The following is a 13,679-nucleotide window of genomic DNA, read 5'->3' on the forward strand; positions in this document are numbered from 1 at the left end:
GGGTTCTGGCTTTGTAATCCTTTACATAATCAGTGCCAAAAAGATCAGTATAAACTAGACCAAACTCAACCAAACAACAAAAATGACACATGAACAAGAATCCGATTCTGCATATTGATTATTGCAATAACAAAAAATATATATTAATGTCAGCACAGATGTTTGCTTAAGACTTTTTTTACACCTTTAGAAACCAATATCAAAATGCCTGCATAATGTTTGTGTCATTAAGCAGCATACATAAAGAATATTTTGCACATTTCTCAAATTCTCACAAGTGCTATTTACAGTGGAAAGGAACACACATAAAGACAGTTTAAATGAGGTCAGATGTTTACTTTGGGGAACATTTGCTTTCTTTCGCTGGCTGCACACTCTGCTGCCTTCCAGAGCAGTCAGGCTGTGCTGGAGGTCTTGGATGGGTCACTGGATGCACTGTCTCTCCGACACTCTTATTCACCCCCATAAACGAGGTGCCCTGCTGGGCTGCCTGGCTGTCCGCCTCTGATAATGATTTGTCCATCTCCGAAGCCAGCAGCATGACCTGTTTTAGAACTGCCTGGTATTTTTCATTCATCCGCTTCAGTGCAGGTTCCTGGATTTCGCATTGCTGTTTGAGTTTTCTGATGTCCTCGATGACTCTGCTTTTCTCCTGAACAACACGCTTATGCTTCAGTCGGTGGATGTCTCTGTTTCTCTTGACTTGCAGCAGTGTCTCAGCTGCGACAGATGCGGCCTGCCTGTACTCATCCCTCTCCCGCAGAGCGTTTTTAAGCTCTCTGTCCAGCTGCTGGTTCTGGGTGTACACGTCGGGCACCGCACCAACCCCTTCTTCATCCACCAGCCCTTTGTGCTCCATCTCCGCCCACTCCGTCTGAAAACAGTCGAGCGTTTTTGTCATGCCCATGTCCCAGAGATAGTGGCGTAAAAACTGTGGCACTGATAATGAAGACGGTGGGTGCGTGCTGGCGTTTGTGCTGGGACTTTGATCGTGTCGCGCGCAGGCCTCTGCGCGGTCTTTGATGGCTTTCACTGTTGCTTCCAAGTCTTCTTCCCCTTCGGTTAAACTCCATTCATCATCAAGAGAAACTTCCTCATACTTAAAATCATCAAAAATATCAAAGGGAACGTTTTCTTTGTGTTTTTCTTGTGTTTTGTTTGCTATATTCATTGTTTTTCTATGGGGTAGACCGCAGTTGAAAGTTTGGTGGTGTTGCCTTAGTAACAACGTAAGCGTTTCCACGCGAGATTTGGCAAGTTCTCGTTTGTCACTCTCGTTTGCCACCAAACAATCATGGCGGATTACCGAGAGGCGCCCTTGGCCACTCGTCCAAAAACATTGGATCCAAATGAATATTTTAACCTTTCACCGGAGCAGAGGCGCACAGAAGAAGCGAGGGGTGCGTTACGGGCGAATCTGAAGAGACAATATCAGCTGCAGCTCAACAACCCTCACAGAAATGAGCTCATTGTAAGTCTATGTAGCAATGTCACCTCTGAAGACAGCTTCTTGCAGAGATGCTAATGGTGGCGTTCATAGACACACTAATGAACCGATTTAAGTTGCATACGGAACAGTGTAAATATGTATTAGTCTATGTTAGATTTTCTGTGTGAGTAGGAGAGCAGTGTTATTTGCAACGACCCCACTTTAATGTTATTTTTGTGTTAACGTTAGCCGCCAGCTAGTTAGCATTGATTCATAATGCTAAAGCTGCTCAATGCTGTCTTAGAAAGTTTATTATATATATATATATATATATATATATATATATATATATATATATATATATATATATATATTTGTTTGTTTGTTTGTTTGGGTTTATTATCAGCCAAGATGTTGCCAACCTTCAGTACAAGTCATTAATGGACTGCATTATTATATGTAATTCAAGTCCCTTCCTAAACTACAACAGTCCAAATAATTAAGGACGAATTACAAGGTAGTTGAATAAGTAAATCATGTAATGAATAATGGGGTTACTCTTGTCTGACATGATTGAAAGTTCAAATATCCAAAACTTTTTTTTTTTTTTATACCCAATCAAAAACTTTACCCTCTGGTATTCTTTAGAAAGAGTCTGTCCTTTGAAATCCCCAGTTTATTGTGTTTTGTTTTGTTTTTAATTATACTTCCTCCAGCATTTTAATTTTACCAACAAATGTTTTAAAGATAACTAGTAATAATTCAGAGATACAAATACCCTTTGTTTAAAATTTGTTGTTTATTTTTCTGTTGGTTTCTTTTTTTTTTCCGAAGTGAAATAATTCAATAACATAAAAATGTCTGTCAGGGTTCGCAGCTATGATTGTAGCTCAGCCAGACCATTTATCTGGACCACTATCCGCGTCCAGTATGAAAGAAAAAGGGGGAGTTTGTTCCAGTTTTGTGTTGATAGCTGTTAATATGTTTGTTTGTTAGTATTGATGCGTTTTCAATTTACTTAACAGATAGCAGTAAAACCAATTAACTGTTGGCTAAGTGGTGCCATCTCAAGCTCTGAACTGAACAACTTTACAGCTCTCTAAATATTATATGGGCTGTATGCTTTTATTTATTCAGTTCCTTATTAATAAAGAACATACATGCTGTTCTTTGTTAGCATTTAGCTGTGACCAGCTATATGTATGTTTAAAATCTGGTTTTTCAGGTGAAATTGGTTTTTGTTAGCTCTTTTCCTTCTCATTTCCCGAACATCATATAAACAACTTGATTAATGTGCGGAAGATACAGTTTATGAACTGAACAGCTTAAACTAGGCTTTCCTTTGTTGACTTTCTCTTTTTTAATATCATTGTAACAAGTTTCCACAGTGCTGTGGTTAGGTTTGCACTCCCCAAAGCAAGATACAAACAGGTTATTTTCTTTTGGAAGGGTAAAAAGTGGACTGGTCATTTTGATAGACTCAAACCAAAATTTTGTTATGTTAAAACATCTTGTATATCACAAAATTGGACTTGTGAATAAGGTAAGATAAGTTTCTGAGGCACTTGGGCCATTTAAATGTTAAACTGTTAAAAATGATTGAAGACTACTTTGGGTTGCATTTAAAAATCAAAACTTTTTAAAATTATTACACAGGTTAATAAAATGTGATTGCATTTTTTTGTCTTTACAGGAAGATCCTGCGCTGACACGATGGGTCTTTGCACGAGCAAACCCATATCCACACTTCAAAGCCACAAACAAGACATCTCTGCTGGGTTTGATGTTTGGAGTCGTGCCTCTCTTTGCGCTTTATTACATCTTCAAGACAGACAGGGTATGAGACAAGATTGACAATTATACTTTCTATGCTGCATCCATCATGGGCCTTTCAATGATTTAACAGTTCTCAGCATATGAGGTTGTATGTTTAGTAACTAGACCATCTGAACAATTTAGCCACATTCCATAACCCCTGATCTTTTTTCATTGTAAAAGAAGAAAGTGAAAAAACTAGAAACCAAATTTGGTGAAAATATTTAATAGGAAATTGGAAATGTATTGAAACATATTTTTTTTTACTGGTTTCTGAATTTCATTTACCTTTAATATCTATGACTGCGGTGATGATTTTCCGGCTAATGTAACACACTCAACAATACAGCCCATGTGAATATTTTTGCCACTATATTTTCAAGATGTGAGTGTTATGTGTTAGTTATGATTTATGACAAACATAGAAAGTGGTCTGTAGTCATTATTCTCTTAAAGGTGCACAATCAGTATGCTTTTTTTCTGTTGAATGCAGGTCCATTCACACTGGAAATGAATGCTTCATTTGAAATACTGCCTGCTTTCATTTTCCATTGTCATGGAGATTTGCCCTCTAAATCATAGCCAATTGAAATTCCAGCAAGAATTTGGAGCAATTGTCGCACCGCTGCGCTATCGTATTCATCTTTCCCCTTCTGTGGTTGGGAGAAAAAAACGACTCACTTGAAAATCACAAAACACTCGCTCATAAAACATGTCGTTGAGAAAATGTCCTGGAGGTGAAGATTTGAGGGTGATACGACTTTGTTGCTATGGAAACTGAACTAACCAATCATCTGTTTGTCATCTGTTTTTTACAGGATAGGAAGGAGGAGCAGATTAAGGCTGGAACCCTCGAGCGCAAGTTCAGCTTGTCATCATGAACTCCAGTGTAGAAAAACCTTCCTGTAATCGTCTAGACATGATTCTAGTGTGTGTAATTATTATTAAACAAATAAAATTATATTGTCATTCAGTCATATGGCTTTGATTTTTGAGGTTGAAATATGAATGATATGAAACTGTGCTCTAACTTCTGACCATGAGGCATTGATGCTTAATTTGAGATTAAAATTGCTGGGATCATCCATGACTTGTGTGGCCACAAATAATTTTATCTAACTTTATAAACTTGTACTGTGGCCGTTTCGCAATAATTATGTGGGTAAGAACATGGATGGTGAACTGCTAGAGTGAGATATGTTATTACAAATAAAGAACTATTTAGAAACCATTAGAAATCTATGAATTACTGACACCAAATTATTGGTTGATCCATAAATTGGATTTTTTTTTTTTTTTTTTTTTTGCATCTGTTATAATTTTCCAAATAACATCCAAGTTTCTTTTTTTTAGTTTGTTTGGTTGGTGATTTGTTTTTTTTACTGCTTGCTGGGCTTCCACTTGGGATTAAAGTGGCTGCGGAGATGTTCCCAACACTGGTAGTAGCTCTTGTCAAGCCTCTGGCATGTTTGTAGGCCCCATTTAGTTACTGCCATACTGAAGGATGACTCAAACATGAACGCCTGGAGGAAGGATAAACAAGGAACATGTTACTTTGTGTTTGCCTGGGTGATGTTACAAGACAACCTTTACTGCAAAGTGTTATTACCATGGTTCCTTCAGCAACTCTCTCAGGTTTAAGCTCAGCTGTGCTGTTCTTTTCGAAGCAGTCAGCATCTGGGCCATGTGGGGTCATCATGCTGTGGAGGCTCGCCCCTCCTGGCTGGAAACCCTCCTCTTTGGCTTCATAGTGGCCTTTAATCAGACCCATGAATTCACTCATGCAGTTACCTGGAACAGCAAGCAGGAGGTGCTGTAACACAGCAGGATGATGGGCGCAGAGACCAAACTTTCCACTAGATGGCCTTGGAGAGCGCTGATGGAAGCAAGCCTGTGGCGCCTCCATTGAAATGAGTCATACAGCAGGTGGATTGTTCTCAGCTACTGTCTTGACACTAGCTGGGTAAATGGACCTGTTAGCTTCTAGCTGACTTGTTTCAATCCATTATAGATGAAAATTACTCTCACTAGGCTGAATCTGGCATTTCCATTCAAAGTATAGCTTTCAAATTGAGCTGACTTAACAATGTAGTTCTCTAAATTCGTTGAATCTGTCCTGTAAAAAAATGTGAACAAAGCATCTCAGTGTGGTAGGAAGGCCTGTGTGTGTATGTGTGTTACTTTGGTCTTACGGTGATAGTAGGGTGGACGGAAGGTGTGGTCAGCTACACCCCAACGTGGAGGGAAGATGACAAAGTCAGCAATGGCCACACCTGGTTTTGTGGATTTGGCAGTTAACACAGTAAAGATAGAAGGATCCTGAAGGAAGATCGTGAATATAAAAGAGTTACATCTACAGTGTTTATTCGGTTTGTGCTTTTGTATGTTTCAGTGATGTATAAGCAATCAATTAAGTACCGCATGGTCGAAGGCCACACAGTTGATGACCATGAAGTTCTTCAGATTGTACTTGTACGGTGTGTAGTTACCGTGCCAGGCGACCACATTGAATGGAGAGAAGTCCTACGTGCACAGAACAAAACAAATAAAAGAAGTCTGCTCGCGCAAGAAACACAAAAGACTTTAAATTGAGCTTTTCACAGGGAAAAAAGGAACAATGAATAATGTCTTTGTAATCTTAAATTCCCAGAGAGAGTACTTCTTGACATAAAGAGAAAAAAATATGGTCATAATGAAAATTGTGAGAGGGTGTGCTTCTTTCAATCTTTTTTCGCTTTCATTCCCCCTGTTCTTTGTGATATGAGGCTCCAGGTATTATGGGGTAATTGGCTTCACAATCAAACTTTCCCAAACTTTGAGCATTTTGATGCTCACAGCAGCACATTTATAGAGGAGGGTGGGACAACTGTGGGTGCAGAGACATTTCTTTATCTTGATTGTTAAAACCACAGCAATTTTATATAGTTTCTCTGTTCTGATAATGTCACTGAAAAAAAAAACATTCAACAGCAGCTTTAAAATCAATATAGTTCATTACAACTCGAGCTGCCTTCATGTTGACCTCCATGCTCCTACACACATACACGCGCACACATCAACACCTAGCACGCACTAACAAAAAGCTGGCAAAGACATGTACATACATAGATCTGAACATACTCATACACGTTATATAACTAATAAACACCTAGAACAACTTAACACACTCAATCACTTGAGGTACTCAATTGTCAGCAGCCAGTTGCTACACAAAAGGGCCTTTGGGAAACCCAGTGCAGGTAATTTCTTGGACATTCATCTGTTGCAACTCCACTACATTCGATTAAAACGAAGGGGAAAAAAATGGAGGAGCAAGCACTTGCACACACATGCACACAAAACACAAACATATTGGCCCAGTCAAGCAAATAATAAGTTAATTTGAGCAATTTCAGCACTCTGCGGGGGAACAAAACAGCAGGACCAGACAGGAGCAGCAGCATCTTCCCTGAGATGAGGCCTCTGTCCCCCATCTTTTTTTCTTGCCCCCGTAGCCTCACTTTCCAGGCTCAGAAAAAAAGATGGACACCAGGGACAGAATGTCACCTCTTCACCTCTCACCTCCAGCGTATAATACTCCAGAAAAGGCAGCTTAAAAAATGGAAAAAGGGTTGTTTTGCTTCAAGAACAGACAGTATCATGCCCTTGTGTACTTCTTACTATGAATAATAACAGTGTGGTTTGACATGGTTTCCACGGTTACCCCCCCACCCCACCCCCCCCACCCTCCCCCTTCTACCCCCCCAACCCTTGACAAACCTCTCCTCCCACCTCTTCCATGTCTCTGTAAAAAATAAAAACAAACAAAACAAAAAACTCCTGTCAGACATTATGTGTCGATCCAATTATGCACCCAACAGGACATTTCAGGAGGGGGAGGATCATTTCCCCGAGTGAAATATGCTGAAATTAATGCTTAACTTGGAAAAGGTTTTTCCTACAAAGCAAAGCGTCACAGGTACACTGTCTAAAGCTCCAGAATGCCTTAACTAATTATGAGTGATTAAGGCTCATAAGGGAGTCGAGGCGGAAACCCGCTGAAAGGATAACAGCTAACGCTTCAATATTAAATCATCAGGGATGGCAATTCAGTCGGCAGGAGCAGCTAATGGATCATATGCTTCACTTGGACCGTTTCCTGTTAGTCACTGTGGCAGTTCGATGGTGCTCACCGAAGCGAGCACAAACCTAAATAGGTTAATAGGGCAAGTGTACAACATGTGCTCGTCCTTATCAGACAAGGTGTACGTGTGCAGATTATTACAGTGACACTAAACCAAATTAAATGTCACAATAGTCACCTGTTGACAGGCAAACAGTTTCCCCTGATACTTGTTGATGATGGTGTAGCCTGTTGACACACTGCGATCCTCAAACCATGCGACTGGACACAGGAAATCTCTTGGATTGGCCAGGCCATTGGCTCCTGCAAAACATAGACACATGATGACAGAAAATATATTGAATAATAGAATATATAATGGCAGGCAGTACAACTTTACTGTGGAAAATGTAAGTAAAAACTGGACTCAGTTTTTAGCATATCCTTAAACTTTCATTTATCAGAAATAGCTGAAACAGATTTATTTTTTCTGCAGGCTTCTCTTACCAAATTAATGAAGACAAATTGCAGTAGAAAAGGCTTTTGGCTTCATAAATTGTCAAATGCTTTAATAGGACATGCAGAAAGTGCTTTGGCAACGTGTTGCTGCACAGGGATGGAGAAATGACATTTGCACAGCAGAATACATTCAGCTATTTTATTTGGTACACTTGTTTAATCACTAGTTAGAACAAATGGCCATTCAGTCAATTACATGGACTAAATTTAATGCATTTAGGCATGTAGACATGATCAAGATAACTTGTTGAAGTTTAAACTGAGCACCAGAATAAGGAAGAAAGGGGATTTAAGTGACTGAATGTGACATGGTTGCTGATGGTTTTTAGAAACTGGGATTTTCACACACAACCATCTCTAAGGTTTACAGAGAATGGTTCACAACAGACAAATATCTAGTGAGCAGCACTCGTCTGGAAAAAACATTCCTGTTTATGTGAGAGATCAGAGGAGAATAGGAGGACTAAAGGGAATATCTTAGCACACTTGCTCCTGACCATGTCCATCCCTTTATGACCACAGTCATAAACATGACTATAAGTTCACGCCTCCACACTTTGGATTGAGGTGGAATGGGAGTTTCTCATCACGAATGTGCAGCCAACAAATCTGCAGCAACAGTGTGACACTATCATGCCAATATGGACTAAAATCTTTGAGGAATATTTCCAACGGAAAGGCAAAAAGGGGGTCTAACCCAGTTCTACCAAGGTGTACCTATACTAAATTGACAGGAGAGCTTTTTAATGCGTGCATTGACAGCTCTGCAGTACTACACTGGAACAAACAGGTCGGTCAAGCATTTATTATAAAAATCTTGAAAAAAATGTTTTAAAAAAAGAGATTTCATATTTCCACTGGCCACAACACAGGACAGTTTTCAACTTCACCTCCTTCTATCTTTAATGAGCTCGGTCCCAAACAAGGCAGCAGGGTATTCAGATCTTTATTTTTATTTGCCTGGTGAGTTTTAACTTAGACTTTTGGGTACATAATAGGTTTGCTGACAATGGTTCAGAGAAGTGTTTCTCAAGCCCAAGCTGTTATTTTCACTGTAGTACTTTAGATGCACTGCTGCCGGCAGACCTAAAAATTACAGCCATTCAGTATTAGTGTTTGGTCTTGTCTTTTCAGTCCACAGATTTCTTCTTATCATCTAAATAATTTAAGATGATGTATTATAAAGGATGAAATACCCCAGCTACTTGCAGATATTGTTCTCTTTAGCAGTACACAACTTTTGCTTTTGGATGATCACATATGGCCATCAGATTTTCAGAAGTTTGGTCATGAACTTAATATTTTTGACCTCACACCAACAGGAGATGGAAAGATTCCCACCAATCAAAATGCGGCAGAGATTTCACTCCAAACCATTAATGTCAACAAGATGACCAGTGTACAACATCTTAGCCGTATCTTAGCGTGGCGTGGATGACTGCCTGAGCCACACAGTTAGCACTGCTAAAAATCCCACAGACTTTCAAAGATAAGTGTCAACAATTTACGCAACAATAGCATGTTGCAGGAAACAGGCAAAGTGGTTGGTGTGTTGATTTCCAAAAAGGGTGAACACATATAGCATGTGTTCATCCTTCTTTATCTACACTCACAGACATCGTTCAAGCACAAACCTATAGGTCCCAGGTCAGGGAGCTCAAAATGGGCTCCATACACCTCCAGAATGTAGCCTCTGGTTTCTCCGAACACATCCACACTGAATCGCATCCCTTGCTGGTAGAAAAAAGAAGAAAAAACGATGTGAAAAGTGGCAGTTTGAAGAAATTTAGTGTTGTTATGTAGCAAATGTAGGCTGTATCAGAGCTGAGGGGTCTAATGGACTAATGTGTTTGGAAAAAACAAATGTGCTGATGGTCAGGCTGTCTGTAGCTCAAAGCCTTTCTCCACTGATATTTATTTTTAAGCTTTTGAAGAGGAGAAAACCACAACTTTCTAAATATGGCGAAAGAAAAATGGGGATAGGGGGGTCTAGCTATTTCAGAAAGAAAATAAATAAATAAACTGGGGAGATGGGAGAAATTCAGCCCACCTGGATAACACAAATCTCGTTTGGCTCAACCATCATCTTCCCAAACTCTGTGGTGATCAAGATCTCACCCTGCTGGGGAACTGCACATTCAGACGGACAAAGAAAGCAAGGGAGAAAAGAAACTTTGTGGTCACCAAGGATTGACGTGTAGATTTTCCAATATGGCAAGTGCCTTTAATTCTTACCTATCAGAAAGTCTCCATCTGAGTTGTTAAAGCATCTGGAACATAAATAAAAGAGCTTTTGAGAAGATGGCAAAGATTTTACACTTGAGTTTTGAGGAAAATGGAATTTATTTGCTTAGAGATACATAAACATACTCACCTGTCAACCATAGAGGTGTTGCAGGTGTACACATGGATGCCAATGCCATTGCGAGATTTAGCATCTCCTGCACCGCAGACGGTATGAAGACCCTGAATCACACAGAAGGATGTAATGCTAATCAGTGAAGTCATAATCAATCATAAATAAAGACATCATAAGAAGCAAGTCATACTCACAGCCACAAAGTCCACTTTCTTTTCTGTAGATTTAGGGATGGTGAATGGCATCCATCGTAGCTGTGGCAAGAGTATTAATGTCAGAATCTACTTAGGATTCAGGGTCTTTTTTAAAGCAAATTCAAAATTATCAGTGACTGCTGCTGATGGTATACCTGGTTAGGATCAGGCTCCACTTCATCCCAGCTCTCTGTCAGATCCCCACATGGCACCGGTGTGAAAGGCTTATGTTTAACAGACGGGAGAATCCGGTACAGCCAGCTATAGACAGAAGAGAATGAAGTCAAAGTAATGAAAATGTCTAAAATCAATTGAGTCTGTATTGGCTGAGTCTAAAACAGAGATTAACACCTTCTCTTGTTGGATGGGCGAGGGCAGGTGAAGGCAGAACCAGAGAGCTGCTCAGCATAGAGACCATAAGGACAGACTTGAGGACTGTTCTGTAGAAATATCACAGTTTGTCAACAAATTCATTAATGTTGATTTTTTTTTTTTAATAATTACAATAAAAAGAACATTTCAAACTTGTGTGCTACCTGTCCTTCAGGTAAAGATCCAGGACAGCGTGTATCTTCAGAAGAAAACTCATTCCCGAAACCACTCATGTACTGAAAAGAATGCACGCGCTTTAGTGAAGGCAAGTCAAAGTGAAAAACAGAAAAAGAAAATCCATCATGTGGTTTCATTGTGATGCTGGATAAATGTTTTCATGCTGGTTATAATTAAATTTGAAGGCTTGTCATTAGGGCCTGTCTTTTTGTTAATTGTTTTCACATTGATTCACATTAGATCTGTGATAACACAAACTGCAGCTCTGCTAAATCTCCCCTTGTACTGTACAAAAACAGGCTAATTACATGTAAAACCCCCATGACATCAATTTTTAAAAATATGTAATCATATATTTAATCACATATTTCCAAACGTGCAAACTTTGAGGTGTAGTTAGTCAAAATATCTGTTAGAATGAATAAATAAGTGAGAGAACAAAGGAACTGAAAAAAATTTAATCCCTACAGCAAGATTAGTGTATTTTTTGTTTTGTAATTTTTTTTGGAGAATTTATAAAGAAAACTCTGTAAAAGATTAAATTCTGTGATATAATGTTTGCTCATTAACAATGTGCCTAAAATCCAGAAAATTAAATAGTTGATGCTTGAAAAACAGACAAAAGCAATATTTTCACTTATCAAAAAGTATGTTAATATGAGTCATGGAGGTTGAACTCAGGTCTGTATATACAAGAAAGCTCTTAAGGTGAAGTGATAGTAGGAGCGTTAGAGAGGAAAATCTACCTTTTAGAATGTAAAAAGTCTTTAGCAAGTGTTGCAAGTCAGTAAACCTTGAAGTGATGGTACTGCAGAAAACTAGCGCAACCTTTATGGAGGAATCATTAATAAATCTCTGAAAGTTTGGCATTACAAGTTAAGTACAAGTTTTAGTCTAAAAGTGTAAACTGTGAAGTGATACAGTTTATAGGAAGAAGATGTGGCTGCATTGAATAAAAGTATGTTTGACAAGAATTCAACATCTGCATCATAGAGGTGGATCAAAACCGTCTTTAGGCTTGTGTTGCAGCCAATATCACAGATATTAGACTATATGAAGTAGCCACAAATTTTCGATGAAAATGTCACAGTATGTGTAAAAACAGCATAGGATAAAAACGAAAATGACCCCAAAGGATATTTAAAATCTACAACGGAGGACTTTAAGGGACATGAGCCTGTAGTTCTCTGACCAGAACATCAAAAATACCCAGATGAGAACTGAAAGACTCTTAGTTGCTCCATAAGTGCCACCAGTTTTTATCAGTCAATTCAGCATCTTGCTTTAAGATAAAATCTTATTATAGGGATACCAGCGGTCATCACAAGTATTGAGAAAAATCTGAACTTGGCTCCATGAAAACGCATCTTGCTGAGTCACTGTTGTTCTGCCAAAAGCTTATAGACATGAATGGTTTCCATATGTGCGCGCTCATGTGCCTGAAGTGCGTTTAGAGATCTCTATATTGAGAAGGATTTGGTTCATCCTGAAATTAATGTTCCAAGAAGAATAACGCATAGTCTAACAGTGGATAACTTTTCTTTTTCAACACTTAGCATGAAAATTGTGGCTTTTATTCTTAATAATGATGATAATAATAATAGTGATAAGAATAGAAACAATAGAAGTAACGTTTTTGCAAACCAACCATCTCCAGCTCCCTGGTCTTAAAAAGTTGAATGTCATTCAATTAGTGTCAAGGTGATATTTGAGCAAAATAATGTCAGGAAAAAGTAAAACTTTGCTTCTTGGCGTCTCACAGCACATCTGGGCAGCTGCTGAATGCAGTGCTCTGATTGGCTGGAGGGAACGCCTCTCTGCAGTCAGCCGCTTTGCTGCAGTTAGAGAAATAATGACACATACTTCAATTTCCTTTATTTTTGTAGCTCCACGCTCATAAACATACCTTCCTCTTTATCTTAATCAAACTGAACAGCATATTTGCGCGTTGTTGCGCCGAGCCTTTCACTTGAAAGAGATAATAAAGAGTGGAGTAGAAACCGCTTAGATTTGAACGCAGCCTTACCTTGAGTCCGGCCATTATGTTGTTGTTGTTTTATTGAAAAAAATAAAAACCTTCCTTAGTCGGTGGGTGTCTCAGTGGTTATAAAAGAACTTGCAGCCCTGTATTCTGCGACCAAAATCCACTTCAGGACGTGCGCGTGCTCGTATGTGGACTGTGGAAAAGGGGCTGGATATGTACTCTTTCTCAATCTGGGTTTAATTAGGCCTTGACTGGCTCCGTGACGCAACAGGCGGGTGTCCATCTAAGGAGAGACGACAGGTCGGGTGGACAAACTGCAAACAAGACTCAGACTCAGTGCCAATAAAAACAAGAAGAGAGGATATCTAAAGATTTAAGTGCAATGTAACATGTTGGCACATGATATGGATGTGCAAAAGTCTTAAGCCACTCCTCATTTTTTAATATCCTACTGCTTGCAAAGGGGTCAAACTTTCTTTAAATATTCTAAAGTGGTCTTGGAAAGAAGTTCAGATTTTCTGACAGTTTTTTAACTTTTCTTTCAGCATTGGCTTTGGCCAGTTCATGGGATGAACCAGTAGAACACACGACACACTGAGACTGTCACTTTGCTTTCAGCAGCCCGTCACAAAGATAAATAATTTTTTTCCAGTTTGACAATTTATTCACAAATAAAACTATTAGCCAATGCCAAAAGACTGACATATCTTGAAACCACATGTCATTAG

The 13,679-nt window shown here is 39.1% G+C and overlaps 3 protein-coding genes across 3 annotated transcripts; 1 reads left to right on the top strand and 2 right to left on the bottom strand.

The window, feature by feature from the left end:
* Nucleotides 1–334: 334 nt before the first annotated feature.
* LOC306770724 (sperm-associated antigen 16 protein-like) lies at nucleotides 335–1,171 on the bottom strand (the record flags this gene model as incomplete). Its single annotated transcript, XM_079259625.1, has 1 exon — nucleotides 335–1,171. One exon carries the CDS (start codon nucleotides 1,169–1,171, stop codon nucleotides 335–337), a length of 837 nt encoding a protein of 278 aa, XP_079115751.1.
* Nucleotides 1,172–1,286: 115 nt separating this feature from the next.
* Nucleotides 1,287–4,221, top strand: ndufb4 (NADH:ubiquinone oxidoreductase subunit B4). The gene is made up of 3 exons (XM_079260270.1): nucleotides 1,287–1,471; nucleotides 3,123–3,266; nucleotides 4,063–4,221. The coding sequence occupies exons 1-3, from the start codon at nucleotides 1,295–1,297 to the stop codon at nucleotides 4,123–4,125; spliced, it is 384 nt and encodes a 127-aa protein (XP_079116396.1). The 5' UTR covers nucleotides 1,287–1,294; the 3' UTR covers nucleotides 4,126–4,221.
* Nucleotides 4,222–4,340: 119 nt separating this feature from the next.
* hgd (homogentisate 1,2-dioxygenase) lies at nucleotides 4,341–13,130 on the bottom strand. Its single transcript, XM_079260269.1, has 14 exons — nucleotides 12,994–13,130; nucleotides 10,955–11,026; nucleotides 10,770–10,858; nucleotides 10,574–10,679; nucleotides 10,419–10,478; nucleotides 10,240–10,331; nucleotides 10,101–10,135; nucleotides 9,916–9,995; nucleotides 9,500–9,599; nucleotides 7,546–7,670; nucleotides 5,663–5,767; nucleotides 5,437–5,563; nucleotides 4,854–5,035; nucleotides 4,341–4,767 (listed from the first exon to the last, which is right to left on the bottom strand). The coding sequence occupies exons 1-14, from the start codon at nucleotides 13,006–13,008 to the stop codon at nucleotides 4,624–4,626; spliced, it is 1,332 nt and encodes a 443-aa protein (XP_079116395.1). The 5' UTR covers nucleotides 13,009–13,130; the 3' UTR covers nucleotides 4,341–4,623.
* Between the last annotated feature and the right edge of the window lie 549 nt (nucleotides 13,131–13,679).

Source organism: Telmatherina bonti (genome assembly GCF_933228915.1).
Source record: "Telmatherina bonti genome assembly, chromosome: 20".
In the NCBI taxonomy this organism is placed as follows: Eukaryota; Metazoa; Chordata; class Actinopteri; order Atheriniformes; family Telmatherinidae; genus Telmatherina; species Telmatherina bonti.

Coding starts and splice junctions, on each gene's coding strand:
- hgd (XM_079260269.1), bottom strand. Junction 10,479..10,573: donor TGGAGCCTGATCCTAACCAG/GTATACCATCAG, acceptor CTCTTGCCACAG/CTACGATGGATGCCATTCAC. Junction 5,768..7,545: donor AACTGTTTGCCTGTCAACAG/GTGACTATTGTG, acceptor CTGTGCACGTAG/GACTTCTCTCCATTCAATGT.
- ndufb4 (XM_079260270.1), top strand. CDS start 1,295: ATGGCGGATTACCGAGAGGCGCCCTTGGCCACTCGTCCAAAAACATTG. Junction 1,472..3,122: donor CTCACAGAAATGAGCTCATT/GTAAGTCTATGT, acceptor TTGTCTTTACAG/GAAGATCCTGCGCTGACACG. Junction 3,267..4,062: donor ACATCTTCAAGACAGACAGG/GTATGAGACAAG, acceptor TGTTTTTTACAG/GATAGGAAGGAGGAGCAGAT.